This window comes from Scylla paramamosain, chromosome 38 (assembly GCF_035594125.1).
Source record: "Scylla paramamosain isolate STU-SP2022 chromosome 38, ASM3559412v1, whole genome shotgun sequence".
NCBI lineage: Eukaryota > Metazoa > Arthropoda > Malacostraca > Decapoda > Portunidae > Scylla > Scylla paramamosain.
This window is the reverse complement of record NC_087188.1, coordinates 13,898,735-13,916,234: the sequence shown is the minus strand read 5'-3', so window position 1 is coordinate 13,916,234 and position 17,500 is coordinate 13,898,735. Positions and strand designations below refer to the sequence as shown.

The following is a 17,500-nucleotide window of genomic DNA, read 5'->3' as shown; positions in this document are numbered from 1 at the left end:
CACTTCTCTCTCTCTCTCTCTCTCTTTCTCTCTCGCACAAAGCACCCCTCAAAACAGACAAACACAGTGACTTCTGGAGACTGGCAATGCCCTCAAGTCTCACTCCTCTAGTCTGTAACATGGTCCAAACTTTCCTTAGTGTCCTACAAGGTTAACCATTCATCCTGTCACCTGCAGCCCCCATGCACCTGCGAACTGATTGGCTACTGCACCACCAAGCCTTCACTGGTGCAAGACACGAGTGGCAAGGAAGAGGTAAGGGAGGTGGTGCTTGGTGGATGAAATGATATGCTATTCATCACATAATAGGCTGACAGCTGTACAGGACTTGGAGTAATAAGATGATAAGATGAACTGTTTAAGATTTGTTATATTCTGAGGCTTGGTACTGACTGACTGACTGACTGGCTTACTGACTGACTGGCTGAATGGCTGACTGACTGACTGGCTGGCTGGCTGGCTGACTGGCTGACTGGCTGACTGACTGCTGCACTGGTACTGGCTCTAAGACAAGGAACTGTACTGGGTGACGGTCAGAGGCTCTGTGATGAACTGACTTGCTAAGCTGATATCTTATGAGGAACATCTCTTGGGGTACTCTGGCCTGGGTGGGAAAAATGTATTCAGAGAGGCATTCAAATCACTTCAACTCAACGCAGGAAAGCATGATTCATTGAATGTTCACCGAGATATTCCATATGTGTGTGTGTGTGTGTGTGTGTGTGTGTGTGTGTGTGTGTGGGAATATCAAAACTATCAATTTATAAACAACTTAATCTTGCAACACCACCTCCCTTACCAGCTCTATTCCTTGCAGCCTTGACCCAAACACTTTCACTGCCCCTCCCAGACTCATCAATAAGTAATCTGTAGCATTGAATTCATACTCCCAAAAGACCCAAAAGCACCATAATTTCAAAGCTTTCGGTAACCCTTCTAGTCCATTAATATATATAATAATCATGTGTAGATAGTTTATGCCCAAACGGTGCTTCAATAATCAACATGCTAGAAATAACTTATGCCAATTCACAATAACAGCACCCCTAATAACATGTGTGCCAATGTGTCCAATAACCGGCACTGTGCTCGAGATGCCAGCACTGCTATACACAAACTGACGAGTGGCTTGCTGTCTTTACGAATCAAGAATGAATGGAGTGATTCAGGGTTGTCAATGCAGTACCAGGTGCAGCAACATCACACAGGAGGGAAAGCCAAAGTAACTCTTGCAGTGTAAATCTTTCCTTGTCTTAATAGTCTGGAATGTGATTCTGCCCAAAAGCTGAACAATAATGCTGTGTGTGTGTGTGTGTGTGTGTGTGTGTGTGTGTGTGTGTGTGTGTGTGTGTGTGTGTGTGTGTGTGTAAGGATGGTAATTCTCTATCAACTGTCATCAAGATGGATCACTTTGCCCCTCAGTCTCTCGCTACGATGTGCCAGATGGGAACATGATGGTGATGGTGATGGATCCTTCATTAGCCACTGACTGCCAGCCTGCATTCCACCCTCGCCTCTCAGAGTGAAGCTCGGCCGCAGGCTGGACATCAGAGTAAAGGGAAAGGGTAACTAAATATTTGGCAAACATTATGATCATTATTATTATCATCAATATTATTATTAATATTATTATTATTACAGAACCCCAAGATAACAACAACTTTTCACTGGCACGCCTGGGTCTTGGTGGCGGCGGCAGCGGCGGCGGCAGCGCTAACCCCTCGGCAGCGGCGTCCGCGGAGCCGTTGACGAGCCCGTGGACAAACAGGGAAACAAGTAACTGGATGGGGTTGCTCGTGAAATGAAAGAGCGGCGTCCAATGCTCCACTCTGATCGGCGGTGCCTGACACAAGACAGCAATAACTACTACAGGGCGTCACCCTCGGGGAAATAAGGCAGCCTAGACACACTCTTCCGTCCGGTTGGTCCGTCCCTCGCACGACAGACGCGCTCCCTTAATATGCCTGGCGGGCTGCAGAGGCGGCTCCGCCAACGACGCGCTAGCCTAGCCTCGCCCACTGCTGCCTGCGCCTAGCAGCATCTCCCTTGCACACTGGACTCAGACAAAGGGATTATTCTTTCTGCTGATATAAAATAGCTTGATATAAAGCAAGAAGCTCTCTGTACAGTGAAGAATTATATAGAACAGGGTGACAGTGCTTCTTAGACTTTTACCACATTTATATCTAACCTTTGGGAGCAACAGGTTGCAATAAAAATTTGCCTCAAATCACACTTTGGTCCAATTCCGACTCAAATGTCTCGCTGGTTACGTATGAACCTCACAAAAATAAAGAAAAGAAACAAAAAAATCACCAAACAATCTAGTAATATAGTGTAGCAATCCACATTTTTTTTTACTTTTAAGCTAATAATATAAACAATTTGCAGCTTTAACAAAACATGGCCAAACCTGTCCCACTCACTACCTGCCTATGTGGCTTTTAACCTTAATCTCAAAACTGGGTTCCCTAACACTGATTATACATACTGTGAATATGGACAGTGTTATCACAATCCTCAAGTAAAGGTAAACAGTGGCTGCTCAACTCTCAAGGTAAAGCCGATCCTTGGTGGGGTGGTGGTGGTGGTGATGGCAAGGAGGGGGTGGAGGAGGAGGAAGAGGAGGAGGAAGAAGAGGAATAAACAGAGATTGCATCATAGGTGAGCAAACAATACTATATATATGTATAACTATATATACCAACATCCTCATCAGAACATCCTCAATGCCCCAGTGTGTGTGTGTATGTATGTGTGTAATGCATGTGTATGTATGTACGTGTGTGTGTGTGTGTGTGTGTGTGTGTGTGTGTGTGTGTGTGTGTGTGTGTGTGTGTGTGTGTGTGTGTGTGTGTGTGTGTGTGTGTGACCAGCTGCCCTCTCCCAGATCCTGCCACAGCACAACCACAACACACACACAGACACACACACAGACAGACACAGACACACACAGACACACAGCAGTGGCAGGAGTATTGGTGAGGCAACAGCAAGAGTGAAGGAGAGGAGGCAGAGAAACCATCAACCCACGTCACCTTTTGGACAGGAGAGAGTCAACGAGAGAAAGATAAACAGAATTACTGGGACAATTGGATTAGGTAGTGGTGGGTCAGATAAGGATGAAGGGTGTGAATGGAGGAATAGGTTTGGTTATGGTGGTGGTGGTGGTGGTGGGGGTGTTGGAGGGGACTAACGGGCACAGCAGTTGTTGGTGGACCTGTTGGTCTCTTCGGTAGGTTCGACAGTGATAGTTTTACCGCCAGGAGGTTCGTTCGTGCCACTGTCAGGGAGCTGCTGCCTTGACACTATGCGGTAAATCTCTGAAAGGCCGGAATGCCGAGTTAGTGCCGTGTGTGAAGAGAGATGCAAGGATAAGATACTAGTGTCTATTTCACCCTTTTCTATTGCAGCTCTCTCATTCAAAGTTTGTGAGAGTAGATATGGGAATAAAACACACAATTCTATTGTATCTCAATCTACTGTAAATCATTCATAGCACGTAAATGAGAGTAGATACAATAAAATAAACACATCTTATCTCAACTCTATCTGCTACAACTCTTCAAATTAAGGTGTTAGTGGCGGCTCACTCAAAGCTTCTAACAGAGAATACACACAAGAATAACACGTGTAACTCTTCCTAATAAATTGCAACTCCCTCCAAAACTATAAAAAAAAATAATGAACTGTTTCTCTACCTATAATCCCTTCCTTGCAATTCCTCCCAAGCCAAAGAGAGAATAAACACTAGACCAACTGTGTGGCTTCCTTTGCACTTGAACTAACACAAACCTGAACACTGCCATAACTAATGTGTTGTGAATCTGTCAGCATCTGTAGTAATTTGTAGCTTTGTTGCTGTTTGAATTCTCAGGGTGCTAAAAACAGATATTAACTTCTTTGTGTTTGTGTGTGTGTGTGTGTGTGTGTGTGTGTGTGTGTGTGTGTGTGTTTGTGTGTGGCTAACAAACACTATACAGCAAAAATATTACCTAATGCAGTAAATGATAAACCTGTGGAGGTAAAATATCAATTAACCCAACACTCAGCACATTACCACATTAATAAACGAAGCCTCATGACAGGTGATAGGGACACAAGCATCACCAGTAAGAAGAAAAGAGCATTACTAGCACCCAAACCTCACACCATGCTTTAGTGATCATGCAGTGGCTTCTAAACATCCTGGGAAGTACTGAAGCATTGACAGCATCATACAGCATTATAGTCAGCAAGAGGCAGCCTAGACTAGAGAGGGATGCAGTGCTAATGCCTACACGGGGGCAGTCAAAGCAAGGACAGGCAACGAACAGCGAAAAACAATATTCGTAGCGGAAAGCAATTAGTATGAAGCGAGGAATGTGGCGACACTGAACGCCAGCCACATCCACTCTCTCTCCACACTGCCAGAACACCGAGAGTCCACCAGGAGCCAAGCGTAGTGCCTCGTGTGTTTGTGTGTATGTGTGTGTGTGAAATAAATCCATGCACTTGTTTCCGCTTGGTAAATACACGATTTGATGCGCAGAGCCGTGAAAACACCGAATGTTTAGCCCCCATGCTGTGCCCTGCTTGTGGTGAGGGCGGGCGACAGGGAGAGGGCAGGGCGTGTGGAAGGCTGTCAGGGCCCCTCATGTGGTGGCAAGACCCAGTTACCCTTCATTCCATCCACTGGAGTGCGTGGTGGTGGTGGTGGTAGTGGTGGTGTACAGAGATTTAGCCACTATGGTATACATGGGTGGGGGAATCACTGCTACAGGAAAGAGAATTTAGCCACAGACAACAGCATGGGACTCTTCCTCCTCAACAAACAAGCACAGACTGGATGGTGGGTGTTTACGTGTGTGTGTGTGTATGTAGGTGCGCTCAACACAGAGGAGCAGAGGGCAGGTAAGGTCAGGACAGGTCAGTATGGTAAGGCAACGTATATAAAGATGAGTGCAAGGTGGTGTGTGTATAGATCTCTCACGGAATACGAGGAAGGAGGGAATCTAACCCTTTCTCTTATTTCCCGAATAGGCAGCCTTGTGGGGGTGGGAGAGCCCCGCCCCCTTACTGCTGACAACACTGCCTGCGCACACTCTCAGCGTTAACAGTTGGCTCCACATGTATGGCCTTAACGTCGGCCGTGGGGCTGTCGTCGCGGTCATGGGGGTCACGAATTTGCTTCTGGGAGACAATCCTGTAAATCTCTAGCCAGCATGCAGAGAAGACATGTGTTAGTCACAGGTTATGTAGGTATGTATGTAGAGATGTAAGTATGTAAGTGTCCTGGGCTGTGGCTGCTGTGCTGGGCTGTGACTCGCTGTGGCCTTCTGGGTGTGCTATGTATTCCGAAACACTTCAGCATTGCATCTCCAATATTTTTTAAAGGTTCTAGATGAAGTACGGCAGGTTTTTAAGGGTTTTCATGGTTCCAGTGACAGATTAATGAGATTTCCGTATTATTAACAAGGAAAACAGTCTTGTGAACCCGGCTAATCATCTCTGTGGCCTTGCAAAATAGTTATGGTAAAATTACAATTGTTTTTAAGAGTGCCTTTATGGTTCTAGTGACAGATTAATAAGATTTCTTAATTATTAACAGGAGAAACACTCTTGAGAACCTGGCTAATCATCTCTGTGGCCTTGGAAGTTAGTCATAGTGAGATAACAGTGTTTCAGAATACAGGCCTGTGTCATAACAAGTGAGATACACACCTGACACACACCCGCCAGCACACACCTGACACCCACCCGCCCAGCACACAGCTTCCTCAGGACATGACTAAATATGACTTAATAGTAAATTGCACTGACAGGTAAGTAATTTGAAGTTCTTAGTTGCAAATTAATAAGGGCATCTGCCAAAACAATAGAAGCATCATATTTCTGTGTCCATGCAAGAGCAATACAATAACATAAATCACAAGAGAGAGAGGACATGAGGCACACAGACAAACGAACGAACAAACAGACGTGTAGGCAAGTAAAAAAGATAAATAATAATTAAATTAGTCATAACAATGCTAAAATCAAAAGGAAAAATGTTATATATTATTAATCAATGTGCCCCCTTCATGCAACACTCAATAATAATAAGTAAATAAATAAGTAAATAAGGATAAATGGATGTGAAAAATTTACAACTCGGATTCAACAAAAGGTTAACAAGTGCAGAACATAAAACTGCCGGCAAAAGACACAAAGAAGGCAAAGAGGGCTTAAAAACACACCTTGCAGATTCCGAAGGTGACAAGAAAAGGCTTCCCTCATATCCACACCAGAGAGAGAGAGAGAGAGAGAGAGAGAGAGAGAGAGAGAGAGAGAGAGAGAGAGAGAGAGAGAGAGAGAGAGAGAGAGAGAGAGAGAGAGAGAGAGAGAGAGAGAGAGAGAGAGAGAGAGAGAGAGAGAGAGAGAGAGAGAGAGAGAGAGAGAGAGAGAGAGAGAGAGAGAGAGAGAGACCAATCTACACATATCTTAACCAAACTGACAAAACTGAAAGACAAAGATAAAAGTGAATTAGGAAAGGAAGAAGATAGAGGAGGAATGAAGTAAAGAAGAATGAAAAGCAACAAAGAAGAGAAGGAAAAAATTAAAAGACACATGGAAACAAGAAAAGGAGGAAAAGCAAGGAAGAGAATTCAGGGAAAGGAAGACTGATAAGGAAGAGAGAGTAAAGAGGAATGGAAGAATGAAAACCAAGAAATAGGAGCAAAAAAGAATAAAAGACAAGAAAAACAGAAAAATAATGAAAAGCAAGACATAGGAAATAAAAACAATGAAAGATGAGAGAGAAAAGAAGGAAAGGGATTAAGGGAATAAAGAAAGAAAGAAGAATCAAAGGCAAGAATGAGTAAGGAGAGGAAAAAATCAATGAAAGAGGAAAGAGGAAAGATGGACAGACAGACAGACAGACAGACAGACAGAACAGAGGAGAGGTCAGGCCAAGGAATTAACAGGTGAAGAAGAAGCCAAATCATTCTCACCAAACCTGCAGGAAACAACAACAACAACAACAGCAACAACAACAACAACAGCTTCATCACAAGGGAACTCACCTGTCCAAACAGTGAAGAAAAAAAGACCCACAAAACAAACAAATAAATGAGGAACTGGTGGAGAAACACAAATGAGCTGGTGAAAGCAGACAGCGAAAACAGCAAATAAAAAACAAACAAACCCCAGCAAAAAGAACGTCAAAGAAATTAAAACAGTAAACAAAACAGATGCCAGAATGAACGTCAACCTTCACAATCTCTCTATGACCTTCACAACCTTGTCTCTATGGGGTGAAACAAAGGGGGTTACAGATGCAGGGGAGGGTAACAAGGCACCTGTGAGGATGTTGTGAAAGGCAGTCTCTACATTGGTGGAGTCTAACGCAGAGGTTTCGATGAACGACAGCCCCTCCTTCTCAGCAAATGCCTTGGCCTCCTCAGTGGGCACCGACCGAAGATGGCGCAGGTCGGACTTGTTGCCTGGGAAAGGAACACGGTGAGAGACAGAGGAAAATGAGCTGGATTTCTTCTAGTCTGGTGAAAGAGGAAAATGTACCTGATTTCTTGTCTGGTGAAAGAGGAAAATGAGCTTGATTTCTAGTCTGGTGAAAGAGGAAAACTAGCAGGACTTCTAATCTGGTGAGAAAGAGGAAAATGAGCTGGATTTCTTGACCATAACTCTAGAATTCCAGAATATAAAAAAGAAAATGCAGATTAGAACCATACTTAAGTTGTTTTTTTTTCAGTTTGTCATTGATTATATAGATAAGTACAGAGAATGAGATCAATAAGATTTATAGTACAAAAATTAATCAATACTTGGAAATATGGGTGAAAAGCTACATTTTAGGAAAAGTTTTCACTGACAGCTGGATGGATGAGTGGATAAGTGGATGGAGGAATGGACAGACTGATAGATGGGTGAGTGGACGGAAAGATAGATGGATGAGTGAATAAATAGATAGACAGTTAGACAGTTAGACCTATGGATGGATGGGACAAGTACACAGAAGGACAGCTAGATGGACAGACAGATGGACGTACATTTCTCAAACAGCCTAAAAAACACTTCTAAACTCTCTCAAATATTTCCACGTATGGACAAACTTGAGAAACATGAAAAAAAAAAAAAAAACACCCTAAGACAATGAAACCCCCAAAAAACAACTTAGCAAAGAGAAAAACAAACCGACAGGGGAGAAAAGACGTACCAACAAGCATAATGACTATGTTCTGGTCAGCGTGGTCCCTCAATTCCTTTAGCCAGCGTTCTACATTGTTGTAGGTGAGAAGCTTGGCGATGTCGTACACTAGAAGAGCCCCCACTGCGCCCCTGTAGTAGGCTGACGTGATGGCTCGGTAGCGTTCCTGCCCGGCTGTGTCCCAAATCTGTGCCTTAATTGTCTTGCCATCAACCTGTGTGTGGATGGATGTGTGAGGGACTGGATGGGTGGTTGCGGATGGAGGCCGGATGAGTGTGTGCATGGTTTGATAGATTGTTTTTCCTGGTTTTCTTGTATGTTATGGTTTACTCATCCAGGTGCACGGATGGATGGAGACTGGATGGTTGTGTGGATGGTTCAAGATTCCATGGATGGTTATGTGGTTTTGTTCTTTTGAGTTTTTCTTGTGTTTGGTTGTTTTGTTGATTGTTTTTCTTATTTATTGTTAGGTATCTTTTTAATGTGCGTTGTTGGTGGCTGTTTGTTAAGAATATTTGAGGCTTTCTCTTCACTTTTCTCTCTTTTACTGAGAATGTGTGTATTTTTAACTCATCTCAGCCTAGACAAAATGCAAGTCATTCTACCACACACACACACACACACACACACACAAACGCCAAGAATATTCATGTATTTAAAAAAGTAAGTGATTAAATAAAAAACAAAGACAGGATCCTCCTAATCTAATCTCATTTCCTGTAAATTATAACTGGGGCAAACAAACAGATAGACAGACAGATAGAGAAAGACAGACAGCCACACAGTCAATCGGCCATTCAGACAGCCAGTTAGTCAGCCAGTCACAAACACACACACACACACACACACACACACACACACACACACACAGGTCTTTCTCATTCACTGCATTCACACAGACACTTCCTTCACCCATCACCCATCACTTACTCTTGACAATACCTCCCCTTCCTCTCCCTCTCACTTACAATCACCCATCTTGTTACACTGTTCCATTCACAACACCACCTCTGCCTCCTCCTCCTCCTCCTCCTCCTCCTTCTCTTCTATGAATGATGTATGTGACTGAACTATGTATGCTGTGTATGTTAGGTTCATGTGATGCTAATTAATATGTTATGTGATGTTATGTTACTGAAGATTTTTTTTTTGTTATTTATTTATTTTTATTTATTTACACACACACACACACACACACACACACACACACATTTTTCTACCAATAACTCACAGCCATTGATGAAAAAAAAAACTCTCTCTCTCTCTCTCTCTCTCTCTACAGTAAGGAAACCATCAATATTCCTGTCACATTTCCTCACTAAAGGGAAGGGACTAGGCTGACTGAGAGAGAGAGAGAGAGAGAGAGAGAGAGAGAGAGAGAGAGAGAGAGAGAGAGAGAGAGAGAGAGAGAGAGAGAGAGAGAGAGAGAGAGAGAGAGAGAGAGAGAGAGAGAGAGTGACAAAGAGAGAGAGAGAGTCAAAGTAGTAAGGGCAGTGAAAGGAGGAAGTCTGGAACCAAAACAGCACAAAATAAAGAAAGAATAAGAAAATAACTAAACTGTGAGATTAAGGAGGGACTGAAGGAATGCAAGGGAAGATGAAACAGTAAAGAATAACAAAGAATAAAGATAGCAACCTCACAAGACCAAAATAGTTAGGGAATGCAAGGAAAGGAGTGAGGTAGAAAGCTGAAGGAGAGGCAGGTAGTGGTACAGTACAGGGACAGGTCAAATACACATGCAAGGGAGGAAGGGAAGGACAAGGTCAGTGAAAGGAGGTCAGGTTGTGACAGGAAGGGTGTGTGTCTGTATGTGTGTTAGAAGTGCTAGATGACTTAGTGATAAAATATGAATCTATACACAGTTCTTTGTATATTTATAGGTGTGTGTGTGTGTGTGTGTGTGTGTGTGTGTGTGTGTGTGTGTGTGTGTGTGTGTGTGTGTTTGTGTGTGTGTGTGTGTAGACAATGGTTGATGGGAGAGTGGCAGTGAAAGGTGCTTTAAATAATTTCCTAGAGGGAGATAAGGCTGGTGTGTTTGAAAGAGAAGGAAGGAGAGGATGAATAATAATGCAAGGAAGCTGGATGATATAGAAGAAACAGGAGACACTGAGAAGATGAGAGTGTGATAGATAAGTAGAGGAAGATAAGGTAATAGTGCTGTTTGAATAAGAAGGAAGGAGAGAATGATTAACTTAACATAACAAAGCTGGATGATACAGAAGAAACAGGAGACACTGAGAAGATTAGAGTGTGACAGATAAGGTGGGTGACAAAGATATTTCCTGCAGAGATAAGGCAAAAGTGCTCAGTGTTTCAAAGGGTTGAGGGAAAAAATGACAGGATTAGGAAATGTGGGGACAGATATACACTCTCTTATCACAGATGTTCTTTGGAGTCCCCTTACAAACAGACATCAAATACAAATATATATAAATCGATACTTGAAAATAGTAAGTCAAGGTAAAATTTCACATCAATATGGCAATAAATAGGTGAATAGGTAGTATTTAAGTGACAGGACCTGGAAAAAAAACCTGTCATCTTTGAACACAACCACTGAGGACCATCCAAGCCATCACAAAGACTTCTAAACACTGATACCTGCCTATAATAAACTCCTTATATTAACAGATGTAAAAAGCCATTAGGAGAATATATAGAGAAAATGGTAAATAGAAGTCAAAAATTAATATATTATAAGCTATGACTGTTAATACCCTGAAACACATGAAAACTTCTAAATTCTGACCTTAAATTAATAAATGCAAGGAGACATTAGGTGAATTATATGACAGCGATAGTAAATAGAGATAAAATATTAAGATTCCAAGCCACGAGTGTAAAAAAAAAAAACTTAAAACACACATAAAAAAAACTAAATTCCAAACAAAACGACAAACCAGTGTGAAAATAAGACAATTATAAACAAAGATAAATATTAAGATAAAAATTAAACACACACACAAAAAAAAGATAAATTCAAAGTAAAACGACAAACCAGAGTGAAAAAATAAGACAATTGTGAACAAATATTAAGATCCCAAGCTACGAGTGAACAACACGATAAATATAATTGAACGTGACGGTAAGATAAGAGGAAGGCATCAATAAACATTCCCCTGTGTCACCTTACCTCCCCGCCAGCAGTGAAGCAACAGGCAACAACAACACCACTCACCTCTATACTGCGGGTAGCAAATTCAACCCCAATGGTAGATTTGGATTCAAGGTTAAATTCATTCCTGGTAAATCTTGAGAGGAGATTACTCTTGCCGACACCAGAGTCCCCAATTAGCACCACTGTGGGGGAGACAGAGAGAGAGGGAGAGGATGCGTTAAAAAATATATATATATAGTGTTTTTTTTCTGTGTTTTTTTGGCTGTAATAATAAATGAAGGCAACAAACACAATGACACTAACCAAGCAAACTCTCTATTAAACTTACGGAGAGAAAACACACACACACACACACACACAGACAGTCATTATTGATGTTTTTTTTTTTTGCCTGCGCTGATAAATGAAGACAACAAACACATGATGACACTAATCAAACTGTCTTTCTATTAAACTTCAAGAGAGAGAGAGAGAGAGAGAGAGAGAGAGAGAGAGAGAGAGAGAGAGAGAGAGAGAGAGAGATGAGAGAGAGAGAGAGAGAGAGAGAGAGAGAGAGAGAGAGAGAGAGAGACACACACACACACACACACACACACACACACACACACACACACACACACACACACACACACACACACACACACACAGTGAGTTATGTTTGCTGGTTTTCGGCCTCATAAATTTAACTGATATGGACTTTTATTAATGAAGCAAATGACTTTCTTGATTAAAATGTGAAAAAATACAGATTAACACACATACACACACACACATGCACGATAATTTTCATAGTTTTTTACCCTCATAGATTAAAAAAAACTATAATCATTAACTTTCTCTCAATATTAACAAACACACACACACACACACACCGAAAAAAAAAAAAAAAAAAAAATGACATCCACTAACTTTTTCTCACTAACAACATACACACACACACACACACACACACACACACACACACACACACACACAATAAATCCCATACTTTTCCACCCACATAAATAAATAAAAAAAAAAAAACTAAAAAAAAACACCAAAAGCATCTTTCTTAGTAACACAAGACCATAATTCACCAATCCCAATCATCACAAGTCACTAACCCCTTCACTCTGCAGTACAGGAGTGTGTGTGTGTGTGTGTCATCACCAATCAATACACACCTGCCACTACTCCCTGCCACCACCAAGCCTCCACCTCCACGACCCTTAACCTGCCAATACCACAATGCTCATAATGCTGCCTAGGGTGTCAAATGTCCCTGTTTCCATTTTCTTCTTGATTGTGTTAGTTATTGATGGGGGATGAAAGTAAATAGGTAGATAAATAAAGAGTTAGTTATTGAAGAGGGATGAAAGTAAATAGGTAGATAAATAAAGAGTTAAGTTACTGAAGAGAGATGGAAATAGAGATAGGTAAAGAGTTAAGCTATTAAAGAGGAATGAAAATAAATATATAAGTAAAGAGTTAAGTTATTGAGGAGAGATGAAAATAAATAAATAAAAAAAATCTGAACTTAGAAAATTATATATGAAAAAAATATTAGGAGGGCTTTTAATTATTGGACTCTGCTGTCAATAAAAGGATGAATAAATAACTTAGCTGCTACTTAGAAAAATCAGTAAAAAAAAAAAAAAAAAGAAAATACGAAAGAAAAGTACAGCATCAGTATTCCAGATATCAAAATAAACAAGAAATTAATAATAAAAAAAAAAAAAAACAGCATAAAGATTATAAAAATAAAAACAAACAAGAAAATCATAAAAAAAAAGCAGAATCAAGGTTATAAATATCAACATAAGTAAGAAATTGAATAAAAAAAATAAATCATTGCAATAATTAGTTACCACACTCCCTCTATACACCAAGAAGACAAGGAAGGTGACCAATAAACTTCACAGCTTTTAAACTCCCTACCTGATGAAGTTTAAGAGTGGTTAGGTTAGGTTAGGTTAAAGCTTAAACTTAAAGCTTAAACAGGGTGACCAATAAACTTCACAGCTTTTAAACTCCCTATCTGGTGAAGTTTAAGAGTGGTGAAGCTTAAACAGGGAGACAAAATAAACTTCTGAGCTTTTAGACTGACTATTGGTGAAGTTTAAGAGTGATGAAACTTAAACAGGGTGACCAATAAACTTCACTGCTTTTAAACTGTCTATCTGGTGTTTTGAGGTCAGTGAGGCAGAGAAGTGGCACATGACCTACTGGGCTGCAACACTGTGCTGCTGGTGATGTCTAAGATGAGGCAACACAGCATATCAATGTCAACTCAAGTCAAAAATGGTGTGTTTATTATTTGAGAATGTGGTGATTGTTGTGGTGTTGCTTGTATTGTGATGTATTGGTGGTGGTGGTGGTGAAGATTTACAGCTAATGGTACGTTTCAAAATATTACAACGACAATGATGATGATGACGGTGATGACGATAACGTTTTCTAATACAGCGATGACGAAGTAAGTGATGTTGGGTTTTGTCATCTCCTACCTCCGCCCGCTCCCCCTCCCCCTTTCCCTATCACTCCCAACCATACATATCCTTAATCTTTTATAATCTTTAACGCTCCATATTGATAAATCCACAATAATAAGTCCATTAATTTATATATATACATTTATCATCCCAATACACAAATATATCTAATCTTTTAAATATCTACTGACAAAGCGCAGAGTACCATACATTCAACCATCATTCCATAGGCACTGGTAGGGAAATCAGACACACACAAACGCACCCACAGGTAAGACAGACAGGCGCGCAGGGGAAATGGTGAGGTGTGTCCAGGAATGGTGAAGATATGGGTGTGTGTTGTAAGTATTTCCTGGCGTGGTGATGGGTGGAAAGTAAACATCACTATATATATGGGTGATTCTGACACATGTACGCACGCTGTCGGTAAATAAATGGGTGGGAGATATGAATGGTGAATATAGAAAGAAATGGAGGAGAAAATGCAATAAAGAGTAATAAGAAATGATGATAATTTTTTGTTCCGACACACACACACACACACATACACACACACACACACACACACACAAAATAAATAAATAAATAAATAAATTAGATGTATAGGTAAAGAAATATTGAATAAAACTGAGATAGAGCAAGAAAAATAGATAAAAACCAAGAGAAAATAAAAATTATAATGAATCTTATGCTTTAAATACTATGAATAAATTAATTAAAGAATAATTAACAAAAAAAATAATGAAATGAAACAAGAAAGAGTGAAGCAAAAAAAAAGATGGAAAATAATTTAAGCAACACAAACTAAGTAAAAAACACAAAAAAAAACAAGAAAAATGAGAAAACAACAATAACGACTCCTAAACGTCGACATTTTATGAGAATTTCTGAAACGGAAAAAGAAAAAAAAAAAAAAAAAACCTAACCTAACCTAACCTTACGAGAATTTCTGAAACGGAAAAAGAAAAAAAAAAAATGGTAAAACTGCAGGGTTGGACCTCCTCTCTATTCATTAAAAACACATTGCAAGGTGATAGAGTACTTACTATGGAACATGTCTGTCATGTTTTCAATGAGGGAAAGGCTTTTGTAAGGCCATAGTAATTAAATTAATAGCGCGCCACCTCCAAAAACTAAGTCCACAATCATCCCAAGGATATAAGTTAGGTTAGGTTAGTAACCTTAGGGGGGGTCCAGGGGGGGGCGCAGCCCCCGGGTTAGGTTAGGTTAGGTTAGGGTTAGGTTAGGTTAGGTTAAGGTTAGGTTAGGTTAGTAACCTAACCTAACCTTAACCTAACTTAACCTGCGCCCCCCCTGGACCCCCCCCTAAGGTTACTAACCTAACCTAACCCGGGGGCTGTGCCCCCCCCCTGGACCCCCCTAAGGTTACTAACCTAAACCTAACTTATATGCTTGGGATGATTGTGGACTTAGTTTTTGGAGGCGGCGCGCTATTAATTTAATTACTATGGCCTTACAAAAGCCTTTCCCTCATTGAAAACATGACAGACATGTTCCATAGTAAGTACTCTATCACCTTGCAATGTGTTTTTAATGAATAGAGAGGAGGTCCAACCCTGCAGTTTTACCAAAAAAAATGAATAAATAAATAAAAAAAAAACAATAACTTAAAAAAAAAATCACAAAAAAAAAAACAGAAAACAGGAAATAGCAACTTACAGCTCACATTTTCTTAAGTTACCACAATTACAAGCCTCCCATCACCTTTACTAAATTACAACAATTACAACACACAACAGAATTACCCCTTGATCATTTCCTTGTCAATTTCTCCCTCCTTACGTTATCACAAACACACGCACACACACTTAAAACACACTTAAACACCACTAGGTCACACACACACGCACACACACACACGGGCAAGCCTTATCAGTAATGGGGTACTGAAAAATGGGGAAGAAATGGGGTTTTTAGATAATGGGAATGCCTTAGTGGTTAAATGGGAGTCAATAATGGGTATTTATAATGGTACGGAGATGGGGGAAGTCATAAATTAGTGTTAGAAATGGGTACCTATATTTCACCCATTTATTTAAGATTTGAATGGGTTTTATTAGTATCAATGGACGGGGAGGGGTGAATAATGGGTATGTGAATGGGGAAATGGGGACTTAACGCGATATATGGGTGATGGTAACGCCCTATACTTCTTTCACACCATTTCCTGACGTTTCCTAAGGATTGTATGGGAGTTAATGGGTGAATGGGGGTCAATAAGTGGTGTCTGTAATGGTGGATGGAAGGGGGAATGGGAAATAAATGGAGGGAATGACGATTAATATGATTTGTTGCCGATCAGCTGATTAATGTCAAAGAGGGAAGAGGTGGGCGGAAACTGGCCCTCTATTTTTCCATTTTCCCCTTAATCTACCGGGAATTAATGGCTAGTAACGGTAAAATACGACGCTAGAGAACTCACCTTTGAATAAATAGTCATACTCGTCGTCCCGGTTTCCCATCTTCTAAGGGGGAGTCGAAAAATTAGAAACGTAAACAAAAGTCCCGTCTCGAGTTTTTACACTGAAACGAAAAAAATAAAACGGCTTATCACCTTTCCTCACCCACCAGGAGGAAGCCGAGGGTATAGGCAAGCATTCACAAACACACTCCGGCTCTCTAAGTACCGTGATGGCTCAGATATTCGGCGATAAAGCGGCAGGACTGGCTCACGGTAATTCAAGATGGCGACCCTGTACGCCTCTGATGTCGGGAGGCGCAGGTTTGGGAGGAGGATCCACGCACCGCCCTCCCTCCTACACGACTCGATCCCTTATGCTGAGGATTTGATTGGTTCTGATCCTCCTCTTATCTGATTACGCCATGTATGTATTAGTCATTGTTCATGTGGTGTTTTGTCATTATATGGATGTGTTACGTGTAATGTTTGTATTTATATATATTTATGCTTAGTTTTAATTATTTTGTTTAATTTTTGGTGCATGGAAAGCGTGTGGGATCTTGTATCCAGTTTTAAGTTTCGTATATTTTCAGGATCTATTGTCGTACTCTTGTTATTTCGTGTCGTTTTGTCATTATATGATTTTGTTTGTTATTATATTTGTGTGTTCGTATATTATTGTTCTCTTTTCATTTTCTTATTTATTTTTGGTGGCTGGAAATTGTGTGGTTTCTAATTATGTCAGTTTTGTAATTTCTCGTGTCTATTATCGTACTCTGTCACTGTATGACTCTATTAGTCATTTCACTTAGGTCTTCTGTATATTGATGTTCTGTTTTAATTAGCTTCTTTTTTTCGATGGCTGGAAAAGGTGTCTTGTCATATCAATTACAAATTTCATCACTTCTTCAGTTCTATCATCATATTTCATCATTTGGTATCTCATTATAACCATCTACGTATTTCTATTCCCTCAGTGTTCACATACTACAGTGATAACGTTAGTGTTTTTTTTTTTTTTTTGTATTATTAAAGAGATATCGTTGGCTACTAAGCTATTTCATCATTCTTATACATCTTTCATAATCTCCCGTAACATTTCATGAACTCACTGATTTCATTTAGTATATTAAGCACTGTTATCCTTTAGAACACCGTTTCTTCATATCATCATCTATTTTCTCTTACTATTATTTATTTTTTTCGTAGCTATTAACTTTGAAGACTCCCTGTATTTCATCACTTTTCTTCCCTTTTATTTTTTTCTTTATTTTCTACTTCATAAGGCACTTATGCTACGTGTT

The 17,500-nt window shown here is 40.3% G+C and overlaps 1 protein-coding gene across 2 annotated transcripts in view; it reads right to left on the bottom strand.

Annotated features, from left to right (window-relative positions):
• LOC135091844 (ras-related protein Rab-11A-like) overlaps positions 1–16,581 on the bottom strand; it is a 17,198-nt gene extending 617 nt beyond the window's left edge. The window contains exons 1-7 of one of the 2 annotated variants that reach the window (XM_063989852.1): positions 16,423–16,581; positions 16,218–16,318; positions 11,364–11,485; positions 8,195–8,399; positions 7,320–7,463; positions 5,000–5,195; positions 1–3,323 (exon numbers count right to left, since the gene is read on the bottom strand). The exon at positions 1–3,323 is cut by the window's left edge and continues 617 nt beyond it. In XM_063989852.1, the coding sequence (XP_063845922.1) occupies positions 5,056–5,195; positions 7,320–7,463; positions 8,195–8,399; positions 11,364–11,485; positions 16,218–16,257 (651 nt within the window). In that variant the 5' untranslated portion in view covers positions 16,258–16,318; positions 16,423–16,581 and the 3' untranslated portion in view covers positions 1–3,323; positions 5,000–5,055. The remainder of the gene's footprint in view (positions 3,324–4,999; positions 5,196–7,319; positions 7,464–8,194; positions 8,400–11,363; positions 11,486–16,217; positions 16,319–16,422) is intronic. The other variant, XM_063989853.1, reaches the window with a different exon arrangement.
• Between the last annotated feature and the right edge of the window lie 919 nt (positions 16,582–17,500).